The 17731-nt window shown below is 40.6% G+C and overlaps 1 protein-coding gene and 1 long non-coding RNA gene across 2 annotated transcripts in view; one reads left to right on the top strand and one right to left on the bottom strand.

Moving 5' to 3' along the window:
- Window positions 1-17731, bottom strand: part of npr1a (natriuretic peptide receptor 1a) — a 46848-nt gene that overhangs the window by 16617 nt on the left and 12500 nt on the right. Inside the window, exons 3-8 of the mRNA XM_040122121.1 lie at window positions 15932-16122; window positions 15141-15254; window positions 14123-14285; window positions 2509-2603; window positions 2027-2162; window positions 1601-1685 (exon numbers count right to left, since the gene is read on the bottom strand). Coding sequence (XP_039978055.1) covers window positions 1601-1685; window positions 2027-2162; window positions 2509-2603; window positions 14123-14285; window positions 15141-15254; window positions 15932-16122 — 784 coding nt within the window. The remainder of the gene's footprint in view (window positions 1-1600; window positions 1686-2026; window positions 2163-2508; window positions 2604-14122; window positions 14286-15140; window positions 15255-15931; window positions 16123-17731) is intronic.
- LOC120786668 lies at window positions 12197-14092 on the top strand. The gene is made up of 3 exons (XR_005706743.1): window positions 12197-12300; window positions 13131-13253; window positions 14020-14092. It is a non-coding gene; the product is annotated as an uncharacterized LOC120786668 (long non-coding RNA).

Below are 17731 nucleotides of genomic sequence, written 5' to 3'. Positions count from 1 at the left end.
TCCATGTGATGACCGTAAGACACTGATCCCTGAGAACCCGCAAACAGCTGAATCAGAAAAAGAAAGTCTTTCACAGCAGCTGAATTTATCAACATTTCAGGAGCAGACTGAAGATGACAGAAAGTCTGAAGAGAAAACACCAGGCTGACTAAACACCGGCATCTCTAATGGTTGAGTTTACGTAGCAGTACTTGCCCTGTGTATGATTTTAATAATCAATATACCATCAGTACTTTGGTTCGTATACTTCAGAACAGGAATCAGAGTCTCTCAAACAAGTGATATAAGACTTAAGTTTCCCATCAGGGCCTTTAGCGTCTTCCACCATTTACAAGCTCGGTTTCCCTTCAGAAGAAGGGCGCCCTCTGTTTTGTGCCATAAAGTGATAAAGCAGATTTCCCGTTTATTGCAGTGTAATTAGCTGTGTCAGTGACTTAAAGTGTTGATGATTCACTGATGAATAATGTTACAGAGAAGATTAAACAAGTTTTATCTACACACAGTAACAGACGCACAATTCAGATTCCTAAACTAATCAAATCATGCAGAAGTTATTTCATCATTTTAACCTCTAAGGTGGCAATTTTCTCCCAGTCTAGTGTCTAAACAGAACAGAATATGTCTGTAGTTGTGCCTCTTTCCCCAAAACTATAAAAAGTAGCAGTTCATACCCAAGTGCACATACAGTGGAGTTTAGTGTTTGTATTCAGTGTCCAAACTTTCCTTGAGTGAGGACTTGTGAAAGTGAACATTATTTAAAATTAAGGTCTTGTTTTAGAAATTGAGGTCTTGACATTGAACCAGGGTGGTGCAGTGGGTGGGGTCGGGGGCAGGGTTTCACACTGCTCGTCCGTGTCTAGCGTAGTAGCAAAAGCGTAGATGTGACCGTAAACAACGAAGTCTGGAGTCAAAATTTTCATCCGTGATTATCAGACTCTATATTTTCCCAGTTTGTATTAAGTAGAATCGATTTTGTTGATGACAAATATAGAATTTAAAAAACCAGAAGAATCCAGCTTCAAACACTTGAGCCAATCAGAGCAGACTTTATTGTTATCTCGCCACAACAGTTGAGCTTCAAAGACACCTTCATCCAGCTGTTTAACAGAGAGGAGGAAGAGAGAAGAGATGGAGGGATGGAGGGAGGAAAAGGTAACAACAGTCAGAGCCTTGTTTATCCCTCTCTTTATCTACACATCCATCCATCCTTCCTTCCTTCTGGGCCTCGCTGTGATCTCTCTATTATGACAGAGCGAGAGAGAGAATGTATGAAAAGAACAAGACAGAGATTGGCAAGTAGAGAGGAGAGACGGAGAAAAGAGGGATGAAGGAATAAATGACAGAAAAGAGGAAAAATAAAAATAAAAAGAAGAGAGAGAGGAAGAGGTGCTGTGAGAGCTGAAACCACCACAAAGTGTGTGTGTTCTTGTATGTCCATCTTTATGAGGACCGTTCTGAGTTCTAGACCTTGGGAGTGAGGACATTTCTGCAGAGTGAGGAACTTTTGGCCGTCCCCACTTTGGGTCAGACCTTCAAAAGACTGTACATAAGAGTCCTCACAAGTATAGAAGTTCAAACATGCGTGAGTTTGCTTACTCACCTGTAGATGAAGACGGTCACGGTAACGATGATGACAAAGACGAAGCACATCACTATGGCAACCATCTGATGCATTGAAACTGTACCTGGAGACGAGACGGGGGAAGGAAGTAGACGTTAGAACAGACAGAGACAGTTTACTGTTTATATAGTGTTTAAAAAGTGAGGACTTTTTCTGGAACTGAGGGGATGTTTTTTAAAGCAAGCGGCCCTGTTGGAAAAGTGAGGAATTTTTGTTGTAAAATAAAGACATTTTGTTCCTCACTTCTTCAAAGGGACGTTGGAGGGTTTGGACCTGGTTGTAGTGTCAAAGTTAGAACGTGGTTTGGGTTAAGGTTTTGGCCGGAGGCGGGGAACGGATGATGTAATTGAGGATCCTTACAACAACAAACTACAAATATGTACATGTACAGGTGTGTGTTCATACGCGCGAGGCAGGCTGGTTTGTCATTCTTGAAGCCACACTCTGGGATGTCTGGAGGTGGAGATCCACCTGGCCACTGGAAGCTCCGCCCTCTCTGCATGACCAGCTGTTTTGTACTGCTGTTGTACACACACACCACCTGAACACACACACACACACACACAAACACACAACAGAAACGCAGTAATACCTGGACTGAACCAACCTGCACCTGTCCAGTGGTTTAACTTCTCCCCTGGCTGGAGTGATGTACAGATGTAATGCAGTACACCGTGACATCACTGTTGGGTGTGGTCACAGGTGCCACAGAGCACACCTGTGACCACACCCACCCGCACCTGTCAGTGATGCTGCTGTGATCAGAGGAGAAACGCACTGAAACTTTCAGCAAGAGAAGACACGTAAACTCTGCTCGGAAGTTACGCTTCAAAGTTCCTGGTGTGTTACATCATGGGGATGGCATCATGAGTCAGAGGTGTTTTTACCTGAAACTCTCCAGACTCAACATCCGTCATGTCCCATACGGCAAAGTCCATCTGTCTGTCCCCAAACTCATCCATCTCCACCACACCCATCACTCCTACAGGACGACACAGAGCATGACGTTTGTAAAACATAGGCTTCTTCCCTGTTTTTACTTACATTTACTTTAGTTGTAGGTAACTTTACCATGAGCATATCTATAGATATATTTTTATATCTGTATGTATATTTTTCTTTACTTTAGTTTTACCTGTAATTATTGTGACTGCTTTTCGTTTTAATAAAAGATTTATTTAGAATGTAAGAAAACACCCACACACAACAGACACTTTTCACTTCATGTACCTCAGTGTCTGATACTGTGTGTTTGTGTATTTATATATATACATATATATATATTTATATATATATTTTTGTGTGTGTGTGTGTGTGTGTGTGTGTGTGTGTGTGTGTGTGTGTGAAGGCAATCAGCATCTGACAAAAACAGAAAGACCAGGCTGCAGTTCACAAAAACACGCAGGAAGCTGAAGCTCAGAGCCTGAAGAACAAAAAAATGTGTATCTGTCCAAATACTTCAGGCCTTGACTACATATGTGTGTGTGTGTGTGTGTGTGTGTGTGTGTGTATGTGTGTATGACATCAGAGCAGACAGACACAGTTTCAGCCTCAGTCTCATTAAATCTTCTCTTTAATATTAATGTTTAATATGTTAAATGTTTAATGTTTAATGTTTTCTCACTTCATGTTTTCCATTTAAAGTTTGTTCAGGTTTTCTCGACTTTCATTTCGCAAGAACAAAACTCATCACACAGACTTTAACAGTTTACAGTCTGAATCATCCCCGGAGACTCAACACTATTTTAATATTTTTGATGTAAGAAGCCAGCTCTTCCTGTCCAGTTGATAGACTCTCTGTTTGTGCTCTTGTCCAGTAAAGCGTAGTCTCCCTCAGCCAATTAAGTCACACAAATCTCCTGCTGTCTGCACGGTGTAAACTTTGTCTGCAGTTATTAATCAATTCTCCACTTTCTCTGAGTGTGAAGCTTCACTTGGCAGGAAACACTATTATGCAATCAGTCAATAAAAGCACATTCCTACTTGTTAACAACTGGAAACTGTTTCTGACCTTTGAACAGTCTGGTAGTTTCAGTGAATTTGTGATGGCAGTTTCAGTTACTTAAAAAATGAACAAAATGAACTCTGCAGGATTCTTCTCTACTGTAAAACGGTTGTCATCACAAGTTAATGACAGTGTGGCGAAGATCAGTCTCGTGCTCGTCAGTGTAGCTCACACAGCTGCTTGCTCTGTTAGAAATAACAACCTCATTTTGTTACGAAAAAAAACTCAGATTTTACAGAATCCTTGTCTCAGACACACTGCTGGAACAAAAAAGCTAGTCAATAAATCAATAAGTCAGTGATGATCGATTAATGTTTTAGATCATTTATGCATTAAAACCTGCTTCCATCGTCCCAGATTTTCTGTTTTCTGTCATGGTAATGAATCTCTTCGGGTTTTAGTCTCCTGAGACTCTGAGAAACTCAGACGAGGATTTTACATATTATTGACTATTGGTATTATATTATTGGTATTACTATACCCCGTTGATCAAAATATCAACTGACTGAATCTTAAATGAAAACGTTTTTAGTTGCATCAGTTAGTTTGAGAAGTAGGTGCTTGGACCCAAAAGGCAGAGCCACTGATTTATTTTACAATTAACTTCAACTAAACGGTTGTAATGACATTTAAGATGCTTCACCATCATATGATGGGACCTGATACCAGCAGAAAGAAAATTAATCAGCAAACAATTTTGACAATCAACTGTAATTTTTTAGACAAAAATATTATGTATTCTGTCAGATTTTCTACTTTATTTCACAATAAACGGAATCTCTGAAACTCTGAGAAACTCAGGTGGACGTTTTTCTCTACAACTTGACGTTATTAAGTGATTAGTTTCTGCAGTATACACTATACTAACCTCTATAATATGTTATGCTATATTAGTACATTTCACCTTATGTTTTCTATTCAATACAATATTATTCTTTACTATATTATGTTAATATGTTATTATGTTTTATTGCATTATATTTCTCTAATTACAGACAAATATTAAGTATAATTACTTAATTTTGATATAATTCCGGTGTATGCTCTTACAGTAGATGTTATATTACTCTTACGTTTATGCTCTACTCCTACGAAACACATCACTCCGTCACTTCACTTCAGCAGCGCTGTATTTCCTACTCGTTCCGTTGTCTGACACCAGAAACAGAAAAACAATGAGAAATGAAAACAGCTTTACCGGGAATTCATCTGTACTGAATTACTGCGTATGTGATCACAGAGAGTAGGAGAGAAGCGAACAGATAAAGGTGGAGCCACATACGAGGTTTTGACCTAGTCTTGTTTCTTTATTTGTCGTTCCCTCCATCACTCACTGTTGTTTACTGCCATCCTTTCATCCATCTCTGACGCACATGCCCAGTGATAAATGAGCGCAGACTGTGTGTCAGTGTGTGCGTGTTGTTGGATAAAAGCAGTACAATCTAATATAGAGCCGACACAGCAGCCCGTTTATCAGCACCATCGACACACTCAGTCCGTCCCAGTGTCTATTTTTTCTTGTGTTGTGCTGCTCTGTCTTATTTGTCTCTCTCATTACCCCAACAAACATCAGCAGGACAGATGTTTGAGATTTGGACAATTGACAGCTGCTGGTTAATTCATGTTTAAAGATCATGTTTTGATCATGTTTTAAGACAAAAAAACGAGTCTCTTTAAAAAAATCATTTGTGTGTGATATGCTTTAAAATCTAAATAATCAGAATCTGTCAATATGTAAATATGGTTCATCACAGTGATGTCAACTAGACAGTGATGTCATCAGTGTCACAGTGTAGTCCTCGACACAGTGACGTCATCAAAATCACACACGTCACTGGTCTGTCACGTCACAGTGATGTCATCAGTGTCAGTGAAGTCATCGACGCAGTGAGGTCATTAACGACACAGTGATGTCATCAGTGTCAGTGAAGTCATCGACGCAGTGAGGTCATTAACGACACAGTGATGTCATCAGTGTCAGTGAAGTCATCGACGCAGTGAGGTCATTAACGACACAGTGATGTCATCAGTGTCAGTGAAGTCATCGACGCAGTGAGGTCATTAACGACACAGTGATGTCATCAGTGTCAGTGAAGTCATCGACGCAGTGAGGTCATTAACGACAGTGATGTCATCAGTGTCAGTGAAGTCATCGACGCAGTGAGGTCATTAACGACGCACTGAATTCATAAATGTCACAGTGATGTCACCATTGATGTAACATATGCAAAGTCATCAACATCACAGTTATGTCATCAATGACAGTGAGTCATCAATGATGTCAGCAAGTGATATCATCAGTGTCACAGTGATGTCATCAACGACAGTGAGTCATCAATGATTTTATCAATGACACAGAGATTTCATCAACATCACAGTCAAGTCAGCTGTGTCACAGTGATGGCATTACCGTCACAGCGGTCATCAATGTCTAAGTGATGTCATTAACATCCCAGTGATGTCATCAACGGCACAGTGATGTCATCGACTGTGTCAGCAAGTGAAGTGATCAATGACACAGTGATGTCATCATCACAGTGAGACATCAATGATTTTATCAATGATGCAGTGATTTCATCAACAGCACAGTGAAGTCGTTAGTGGATGACTAACGATTGGTGTCTTCGTCACTTAACCTACGTTCACTTCCAATTGATGGAGCTTTGGGGATCCTTACAATGAGATGTAGCTACAGTCTCTCACAGTTTCACGTCTTGCAAAGCCAATTGTAATAGCAAGTGGGGTTAGGGAGGAGGGACTCGTAGCAGAGAACCAGATCTGTTAACCGTTTGTGCACCAAATTCATTGACCAGACACTGAGGGACAACAGCGGTCATATTTTAATTTTTGATCAAAATTATTACTAGGGACAATTCAGTAGTCGCTGAATGATGGTAGGGACATTTCCCTCCCATCCCTATTGAATTTTACGCCCTTGATCTCTCAACACAATAATCTAAATGCCAGAAATATAATTCTGGTGGAAAAATAGAGCAGAATTATATTCTTTGAAAATGTAAAAATTTACACTCCAAAAATCTCAGAATCAGGGTTAAAAAAAGTCAACCAACAATGTAGCGTCAGTTTTTATCGCAGTGGGTCACTGATACTGAACGTCTCAGTAAAACAGAGACAACGTGTTCATATTCCACCAAAATATCTGATCCATCATCCACCAGTAGCAAGTCCAGCATCATTAAACTGGTTTGTGGTTGTGTTCAGACTCTCACAGCACCTGGTTCAGGTTCAGGAAAGATCCTGGTCTGGTTTAATACAGAGAAAGCTCACAATGACTTCAGACACAACCTGTTTATTTATATTGAACCAAAACCACCTTCTTTCCTGAACCTTAACCAAAGAGCTGTTGTTGTCTGAACCACAGACGGGACTCTGGATGTGGACCTGGTCTCTGCTAACACAGTCCTGAACTCTCTATGTTCACCATCCACCCCAACTACGTCCTGGAGACTTCACTGCCGTTAATAAATGTGGCACTTCATTCATGCTGTAGCGTACCCTGCACGTTAAAAAAATGACGTTAAGGGGTCCTGACCAAACGTCCGTATGTGATGACTTGGGAGTGAGAATGTGTTGAGTGAACACATTAAATGTGAACTCCTGCTCTTGATGTTCAAAACGACCAAACTGAAAAAATACTTAAGACGTGACCTCAGTGTCCTCAGCTGCAGCCTTAAGGTGAGCATTTATTGTATAGTTATTTTACTGCAATAAAACAACAGAAAAGAGTCGTGTTAATAGGAGTCTCTGGACTGAACCATCACTGCCTGGTTTTATTCTTCATCCTTCCAGCTGTAGAGTCGACTACAGGTTACAATGTAAACGCCCACAACATGATCACTCATGCAACCTTTCAGCTAAAACTCAAACCGTTTCTTTTTTGTGACCAGTAACTTCCTGTAGTTCCAGCCAGTCAGGAAAAAAAACTACAAAAACTTTAATAAAACATAAACACACACGAGGGCCGTCAACTGGTTGAATGTATTTCTTTTGTTTTGTAGTGACGTAAGAGTAAATTTAACAGGGTTTTAATTCTGATGATTTTAATAATTGCTGTTTATTTCCTCTGTTTGGAAAACATTCATATGAATACAAGTGTCAGGGTGTTTTCTGTGTTGTTTTTTATGCAGTGAAACTCAGCTGTGTGTCTGATCTCATTAGTTAGTCGTCTCCAGCTGAGCCCGGCTGTCAGCGTGTCACTTCCTGTGATCGACGGCCACTTCCTGTGGACGTTTGTTTTCCACAGCTGGACCCCCCTAACACCACCCCTCCCCCACCCCCTCAGTCCCTGCTGCTGCTGATCAGAAACTGGTTTCTATGTGAATATAACCAACAGAAACAGAGCAGGATGGAGGACGTCTGTCCTGAGAGACAGACAGGTTGATTTATGAAGTCCTGATTAAAATGAAGACCATGTCCTGCTGCCTGAAAGTGACACCATCAGTCTGATGAGTCTGTTTCCTGTAATGCTGGACTGAAGATTTATCTCCTGTCCTGGTTTGTCCTGACCATCTTGCTTGTCTCTGTTTTCTCTTTCTTGTCCCATCAAGTTTTGTCTTTGTTATCTTGTCAGCCATGGTTTGTCTTGTCTGCCCTGCCTGTATTTGTTATTTTTTGGGACATTTTGTCTTTATTTTATTGCAAAGACGAGTGACCTGAAAAGGGACACCACAACCACATACCCAGTGTCCCAGCTTACCAGGACCACAGGGACATCTTGTCCTGTCTGTTTTTTGTTGTCTCATCTTTGTCTTGCCGTCGTATCTTGTTATGTCCTGTCATTCTTGTGTTGGTTGTCTTGTCCTGTTCAGTCCTTTCCTCTCCTCCCTGTCTTGTTTGTCCCTGTGCTTTCTTTTCATGTCTTTTCCTTTTCTGTCTTGTCTTATGCTGTTAGTCTTTTGTTGTCCCATTCTGTCCTGTCGTGTCTTTTTTGCATTAAGGATTTTTGGGGACATTTTGTCTTTATTTGACAGTAGAGAGGCGATAGGACCAGTTGGATTTGAATGCAACAACCCCAGGACCAATGTCCGAGACTACCAAGAACCATCGGGACGCCCCTGTCCATCGGGACAGGGGTGTCTCTTCTGTCTGTTTTTTTGTTGTCTAGGTCTCTCCTTGTCCTGTTAACTTTTGTCCTGTTTATCCCGTCCCGTCTGGTATTTGCCGTCGGGACCTGCTTATCAGCGTCTCAGTGTTTGTGGACGCTCAGTGATCTGTCTCTGACAGTTTTACAGCTTCAATCTGCTCTGTATTTTTCCTTCCACGTGATGAAACTTCTCGTACGTCTGTCTTCAAAATGTTTCACAAACTAAAACAACAGAAAACTTATTTTCTTAAAAAAAACCCAACTAATTTCATGTTTAAAACAACATGTGTGTCTGATGGATGGAGACGTTTTTACAGTCGATAAACTTCAGGGCAGTTTAATCTGCTCTGGTGATGGATCACAGTTTGTCTCCTTCATGATTGTTTTTCTTTCTTTGTCTGGTTTTTAAAAATCCTCAGACTGACTCTTAACCCAAACCTGACTTAACAAACATCAGCTGCTGTTTGACTTTTCATTTTATTGCAGATTCCAGCTGTTGGCATCAATAAACACTGACAACGTCAGATACATTTCTTCACAGAACGTCCGACCACCCAGGAACTACACAGTTGTGTACACACCAATAGTGATGCTGTACAGGAGAGTAGTTTGAACAGAGTGTAATAACAACTGACGGTCGTTTTCCTTAAAGTATCATGAAATGGAAATACTCAGGTAAAGTACAATTACCTGAAAATCGTACTAATGTGCAGGAGTTGAGTAAAAGTACTTAGTTACTTACTACCACAGGGATTAGAATATTCCACCTCCTGTACTAAGTAGCTGTGTCTGGATTCAGCCGACCAACAGCAGCCTGTTGGTCTGATTATTTAAGTACATTTATTAACTGTTCTGTCTACATATTGTAACAGGTGACAGGTGTATGGACCTAATAATGAGCTGCTTTGCAGATACATTGGCTCTGATCATACAGTCATTTGTTCAGTCTCCGTGTTGAGTCCGTCTTCATAAATAAAAGTTCGGCATGTTTTTCACACACTCAGTAACATCCTCGTGATCATGAAGCTTTTTCCTGACACTGTTTCCAGAGGTTTGTCTGACAGATGAGAGATGACTTCCTGCCTCTTCCTGTTCTGAACTGAAAACAATACAGAGCTTCAGCTGCACTGAGAGACACGTTCACTACGAAAATATTTCACATTTCTTCAGCTGGTCTCCATGAAATTATGGCCTCTACATGTATCAAGCTCCTGATTCACTCTGGCTGCAGCTCATCCCAGTCAGATCCTGATTTAAACTCCGGGTTGATTCTGTGTCAGATTTAAAAGTTATAATCTTCAATTCAGAACATTTACTTCACCTGAGAAACTCCACAAAAACTTGGCCTGAGGATTAAAAAAAAACACTGACAGACTGATAAGGGTTAGATCTTCAGGTCTGATCATGTTATCAAAGCTGTAAGAAGAGACTGACTTTATGGGGAACAAGAAAGAGAAGAAACAAATAAACACAAAGCTCCAAAGGTTTGGGAGAGATGGTGGATGTTTGTTTTTTTCCCATCACAATGCCACTTAGGAAGCAATGATCTGCTGTAAACTTGAGGCACAGCCTTATTTATAACAGGTGAAGACTGGCTGCAAGTTGAGTTGCTGCAATGAGCCTCTGATGAGTAGATCAAATCCACCCGTGTTGTCCGAACGCATGCTTTACTGGAACGGATGCAACTCAAGGAAATCTGACCGTTTGTACAAAGGGGTTAAGTTGGTCAATGTCCCAAATTGATTTCTGACCTAGAAATGGATCAGAATCCTAAATATTTCTTTTTCATTTTACACGACATCACTTCCGGTGTTTTTAAATGTTTCTGAATCCTAAAACTTTCTAATTATTTCCAGGTTTACGTGAAAATATTAGAGATTTTCAACGTGGTCCCTTTTGGACTTTTGGACCCCACTGTACACACACACACACACACACACACACGTATATATAGTGTGTAGGAACCTTTGGCTCCATATGTGCCCCCCTATGTCTGAACCAAAACTTATGTGTAAAAACGTAGTGCATTACAACCTGAATTAAATGTTTTTTGACTGTTATGAGAAATGGCTTCAGGTTTCAGAAAGAAGGAGGTCTCACTTCTCGACATCAAACTGATACAGAGTCCAGGATCTGAATACGAGTCTGTCTGTCTTAACAAACATCAGCTGCTGTTTGACTCTTCATTTTATTGCAGATTCCAGCTGTTGGCATCAATAAATACTAACGGCAGCTACATTTCTTCAAAGAACGTCCGACCACCCAGCAACTACATAGTTAACTAAAGCACCAATAGTGATACTGTACAGGAGAGTAGTTTGAACGAGGTGTAATAACAACTGACGGTCGTTTTCCTTAAAGTATCATGAAATGGAAATACTCAGGTAAAGTACAATTACCTGAAAATCGTACTAATGTGCAGGAGTTGAGTAAAAGTACTTAGTTACTTTACACCGCAGGGATTAGAATATTCCGCCTCCTGTACTAAGTTGTTGTATCTGGATTCAGCTGACCAACAGCAGCCTGTTTGAGTAAATCCTGGATACAGCTCTGTTTGTACCTGTCCTCAGATCATTTCATATGGATCTAGATACAAAAAAAATACAGATAAACTTTAATACACTGTAATTCAAAGCTGATTCTATGTGACTTGATTCAGCTGTGATTTTAGATTTTTTACTTGTGAATTAATTAAATTATATTTATTATTAACATCAACATTCACTTACTTTTTAGTTCAAAATACTAATTTTACTAATAAAACTTGTCCTGAAAAGTCAGTAGATGCATAGTAATAAACACTGAAATGCTGCTACATGTGATATATGATATATGTGTCCGCATATGGACTCGGTCGAGAACAGAGACTCAAAAACTGAGTCCGAGATCATAAAAAAAGGGTCTGAGACCGGAATGGAGGACTACAGCTCGGGTCAGCAGTAAAAAAAAACAATTGATTCATTTATTGTGTTTATCTGAATTCTGCTGAAGAAAATATTACAACAAATCAACTGAGACATGAAGTTAGTTTGGTTGAGTTTGTTGTTTCCGGTGAGAAACCAGCTTCTCTCTCAGCTCCACCAATCAGTCACTCGTCAATTAAGACCCGTGACCAATCAGGAACCTCCGGGGTCTGTGAGGTCATCATGAGAATGAGAGGCTGGTGCTTTCTGTTGTTTTTACACACACACCAACACACACACACAGTTCACTTGTACTTCTATCTTTGTGAGGACACTCATTGACATAATGCATTCCCTCGCCCCTCACCCTGACCCTAACAGAAACCTGGTTCTAACCGGAACCTGAAGGTGTGCGGACCTGACAAAATGTCCTCACGTTCCAAAATTGTCCTCACAAGGATGGTCTGAAACTCAAACTGGTCCTCACAAAGACAGAAGTACAAGTACCCACACATGCGTTCTCACGGCTATCAGTGTGTGGGAGTTAGTGTGTTAGTGTAGAGCGACAATGTAAATGTGTACCAGCTGGCTGTGATACTGGGAACACTGGGAACACTAAGACAGGACATCTGGGACCAAAACCACCAACTAGGCCGGGAAAAGCACAGTGAGTGCTCTGATTGGACGCATTTATCACGACACATCTGTAAAGACGGCCACAAACAGAGTCAGGACCCGGTTAGCTTATCTTAGCATACAGACTGGAAACAGGTGGAAGCGGCTATCTTAGCTTAGCATACAGACTGGAAACAGGTGGAAGCAGCTACCCTGGCTCTGTCCAAAGGTTGATAACCCCCCTCAGCTCCTCTAAAGATCAGTGATTCATGTGTTAGGTCTGGTTTGTTTCATCTGAACAAAAACTGAAGAGAACAAGCGGCATGTTGTGGTTTTCTGTGGAGTTACATGTTCTTGTTGAACAGCCACCATCAGCTGGTCACAGTATCACAACTAAACTAAACTTGAAAAACTCATAAATGTCATCAAAAGTTGATGAATGTCTGCATGGAGAAAACACAGAAAATAAAGAGCCGTGTGCTGTTTTCTGTCAGCTGGAGGCAGCTCTGGTTTCTCATGACGATCAGTCAGAGCTCTGAGGAGATGCTGCTGCAGAACCAGCGCTGACCAAAATGAAGATTTATTCCCGTCGTGACTCCGGTCAACTCCTCAAACAGACCTGCTTGTTTTTCTAATAGATTATTTGAAGCTGTTTTTGTGTGTGGTAATATATCTAAAAGACATGTTTGTGGTATAAATGGTAAAAATATTTCAGCTGAATATATTTGGTCTGTTGTGAATGGAGGTTGACCCAGACTGATTTATTATCCAGGTCTGGTCCTGTTTGTTGATTCTCAATGAGGAAGGTTTTGCTCTTTTGTTTGTGATGGTTACACAAATATCCGCAGCAACAAGCCTCACTGTTTCTGTCTGTACCTACAGTTTAATGATGCAAACAAGCACCTAAGTCACAGGTGTCCTTCTACCTTCCAACCAATCAGAATCCAGCATTTTCAGAGGTCAAGGTATAACCGTGGATACGCACCAGTACATCTGTACTTCAAGGTAACTAAATGTCACGCAAAAACACTCAAACAGAATACGTCTGCAAATAACAATTATTTCAGTATCGATTAATCTACTGATTATTTTTTTGATTATTTGCTTAATCTTTTGGTTTATAAAATGTCAGAGACAGTCCGGGTTGACATTTCACGTCTTTGTTTTGTCACGAAACAAAAAGAGATTCAATTTACCGAGAAAGAAAACAGAGAAAAACAGAAAATCTGACACCAAAGAACTTAAAAAGTTCATGAAATGATTGGTCGATTATAAAAATAGTTGCCAATTCATTTTCGGTCAATCAATTAGTTGATTCAGCTCTAAAACAGAATGAAGAACATTCATAATGTCACAATGAAGTACAGAGTGAACAGAGGAAGTGAAGCCAGCGAAAGTACAACACATGTCATTTGTAAAGTTCCCACAGGAACCCACAGTTCTCAAGACGATTAGGAACCACTATGTTGGACAGTTCATTTTGTACGAACAACAGTCACTAGATGAGACGCTGCTCTGAGTCGCAGCAGCTAGACAAGAAGTGATGGCTTCAGCTGTTAAACATAAACACTTCACAGAAGCTCAGAGGAAACGGTATAAAATGTACTGATGCCCACAGTCTGTGGTTCTCAGTAGTACTTGTTGTGGTACTTTATCAGCAGCCCCATCAGACTCTCAGTGTTTTTCTTACTGCAGCTGTCAGTGAGATATTTATTTTCTTTGTGGTTTTTCATGAATAATATTATTTTTAATCCCGACCTTTCTCATCCAGCTCTGCGCTGCGATTGGCCGACAGCTGAGCTGACTGTTCCCATGTGGCTCCAAAAAGTTTCCAGAACAGACGCATGAGAAATATTACAAACATCTGCCCTCACCTGGGAATGTTCTGTTCCACATCCTCCTGGTCACCACGTCTTTTCTGGGCCTCTGGACTCCTCCTAGTCCTGTTCCTGGTCCTCTCTGCTCGCTCAGAGTCTCATTGAGAGCCTGAGAGTAGAGCATCACTCCATCGTGGAAACCTCCAGCTATCAGGTTATACTGAGACAGAAAGACATTCGTGTTGAGTTTCAGTTTGATTTGAACATGTTTAGTTTTCTGATCAGTCAGCTGCATTTTACGGTTTAAAGTGTAAATCTGATATTATGCTATATATTATTTAATGTCAATAAATCCCATGTTTCTGACAAACAAATAGGTAGATATACTGGGGTCCAAGCAGCAACCTGGGCCAATCTGAAAAACCGAGTGTGTTTTGTCACATTTTATAGAAATGAACTCAATTCCTGCTATTTTAAATGATTTCTGCGTATAAAGTGTAGCCGTGAGTGAAGGTTTATGTAGAGAGTGGGCGTTTTTCTATATTTAGAGATCTGAAACTAAAGATCATTTTCCGTTATCGATGAATCTTTCCATTATTTTTATAATTAATCAATTTTTGGTCTATAAAACATGACAAAACACCAGGTGATGTTATTAACATCTTGTTTTATCTGCAGTCAAAAATCCAGAAATATTCAGTTTATTATCATGTTAAGGAAAAACAGAAAATTCTCACATTTGTGAAGCTGGTACCATCAGATGTTTGGCATTATTGCTCGACAAACGACCTTAATGATTACTTTTATTTTGATCGACTAACTGACTAATCGTTGCAGTGCTACTTCATTTATCTTCCTGTCTACAAATCTCATGTTTGGAATTAAACCAGCAGTGTGTTAGTCCGTCTCTCAACGCCTTCCCTCTTCTGTCTGTGGCTCTCAGCTCCGAGTCCATTGGTTCCAACAGAAGACGTTAATCTTTAAAAACACCTCACAAATACATAGTTTTTAAAGTAGAAGTTTCATGCAGATACAGCAGGGTATAAGAATAACACAGTGAGTGAGTGTTTGGTACCAGAGAATCTTTGATGGTGAAGTTGAACATTTTCTTTGCGTCGGTCTTCAGAGTTTCAACAAACTGAAGATATTCTGGGTTCTGAGGCTCCAGATACGTCAGCACCTTCACACTCTGACGACAGACAGAAAATAAAGTTATAACTAATAACGATGAACAGTAACAGACAGTACTAACATGTTTCTTGAACTTCTCGAACTGCAAATTCCTTTTTTTTCCTGAACATTAAATCCACCTCTTCAATTCCAGGTTCAGCCCTGTTTGTCTACTTGAAATGTTTTAAGAGTTTGACTTTGTCCACAGTCTCTTCGTGTTATTATTCAGAGATGTTTGGAAAAGAAACAAAAGAAAAAGCAACCAACAAAACAGACTGAATATAAGAGTTTTTCTTACTCTGGCTCTAGGATCAAATTTTCCTTTTTCCCAATAAACCTTAGTTATGGTGGCGACTTATAAGCAGATCCCAGGATCTTTAGAAGCAATAGATTTAGACTGAACTATTTTTAGGCAAGAGGTAACAGAGTAAATTGTTCTTTCAGATGACTTAAACATCTATTCTCTGTAGAGATCGCTGATAACATTTTCATTTTGCACCATTTGTCTCATTTAAAAGACTTTCCCCTTTACATTTTTGGGTATTTCCAAATAAAAGAGTCTGTTTTGGACTTGGTCTCTGATTTTGGCTGAAACATAAAAGAAGCTTCTGAGATTTTGAACAATACGAGTGTGTAGTTAAATCTATGAAACGTTTTCACCCCAAACTGAGAAAATTAACAGAAAAACTCTCTCACCCTGAAGGCATTTTGGGCAGTGTAGTCATCCTGGTCTCCTCTGTACCAGGGTCTGACAGGACCCTGTCCCCCCAAACCCTCAGCGAACAAATCAATGAAAAAGAAGACGTATTCCTCCAACTCCACCCCTTCCTTCCAGAACTGGACCATCAGAGTCCTCAAGATGTCCCAGGAACAGCACAGGTACACCACTGAAGAAGAAGAACAACGGGTCATTTTGTTTCATATGAAAGACGAAGAGAAGGAAAGAGTAAAAGTTGGAAATATTATTTTACCTGTAGGAGGAAAGGAAGAGTGAAAAAACAGGAGGGAAGGATGGAAATGATCTTTGAATCGGATTAAAACTTCTTGTTTTTTTTTCTTTATCTGTTTAGTCTTTAAATTTTCAGATTTTTCCAGTGCAAAATCCACGGACAAATTATGAAACAACGGGCCCCTGGGCGGAGATGTGTAAGGGCCCCCCCACCCCCCTACATAGGAGCAAGACCCCAAGACTGAGAGAGGCACAGTGTCGTCGTTTTGTCTCTTTGTGGTCATTTGATTGACTTTCCTATATGTTAATATGATGCCTTCATGTTTATGTAAAGCACCTTGAATTACCTTGTTGCTGAAATGTGCAGACAAATAAACTTGCCTTAACCGTAACGTCAAACAGAGGCCCCGTGCCTGGGGGGCCCGTTCAATAATCTCAGCCATGGTGAACACATCAGACCAGAGACCAGGTCCGGCTCAGTGTTCAGGGTGTGACGACGCTCTCTTTAGCTTCAGTGTCCAGTTTCGTCCTTTGAGGTTAACTGCCCCGGACTGACGACCTCAGTGCTTGGCTCGTCAGTAACCATGGTGATTATCAGAACCCCCCCACCCCGTCCTCTAACGAGCTGTCTTAAAGGTCAGGCAGGAAACGCTCATTAACGCTCATTATCAGCTGCAGATCAATGATGGTGTGAACTCCACTCAGAACAGATTGAATTCACTGTTTCACGTGTGATACAACCACATACAGGTCATTTTTCTTTTCTCTATCTTTACTTAATCAGACAGTCTCACCGGGATTACCATCGCTTTTCCAAGCGAGAACTGAGAACGAGGAACACAACACAAAAAACAGAAACAACACAACACGGAATTACGAAAAACTCTTACGTGAATCATAAAAAAAAACATCAGATAATAAAGCTTTAAAGATGTCCAACAAATTATATTCATATTTCTTGAGCTCTGAGCACCATCGGAACTCCACCTCCCTTACATCTTCTATCACATCTAAAAACATTTTATCCATTTATAGTAATGTCCTTATTTCACATTTGATATATTATAAGATTTGCTGCAAGTTTATACAGGAAGTTCCACCTCAGGTTAGAGAGAGCCAGCGTCCATATCACAGAGAACCTTCCCTGGACCATGCCATGTGGTGAAAAAGGCACAGCAACGGCTCTTTCACCTCAGACGGATGAAAAAGTTTGGCATGTGGCCCAAGATCCTATGGGCCTAATACAGAGGCACAAGGGAGAGCATCCTGACTGGAGGCATCACTGCGTGGTAGGGGAACTGCTCTGACAGACCAGCGCGTCAGTGGATGCGATTTCCCTCCATCCAAGACTTGTATAACTGACGGTGTGTCAACAAACCCTGTGGGATTATCAAAGACCCCAGCCACTCCAATCCCAGACTGTTTCAGCTGCTGCCATCTGGCAAGCGGTATCACAGCCTCAGGGACCAGACCTGCGGGTTCCTTTTCCACTAGGCAACCAGGCACGCACACACACACACACACACACACACACACACTCAAACACA

This window comes from Xiphias gladius, chromosome 24 (genome assembly GCF_016859285.1).
Source record: "Xiphias gladius isolate SHS-SW01 ecotype Sanya breed wild chromosome 24, ASM1685928v1, whole genome shotgun sequence".
Lineage (NCBI taxonomy): Eukaryota > Metazoa > Chordata > Actinopteri > Istiophoriformes > Xiphiidae > Xiphias > Xiphias gladius.
This window is presented reverse-complemented; position numbering and strand designations above follow the sequence as displayed.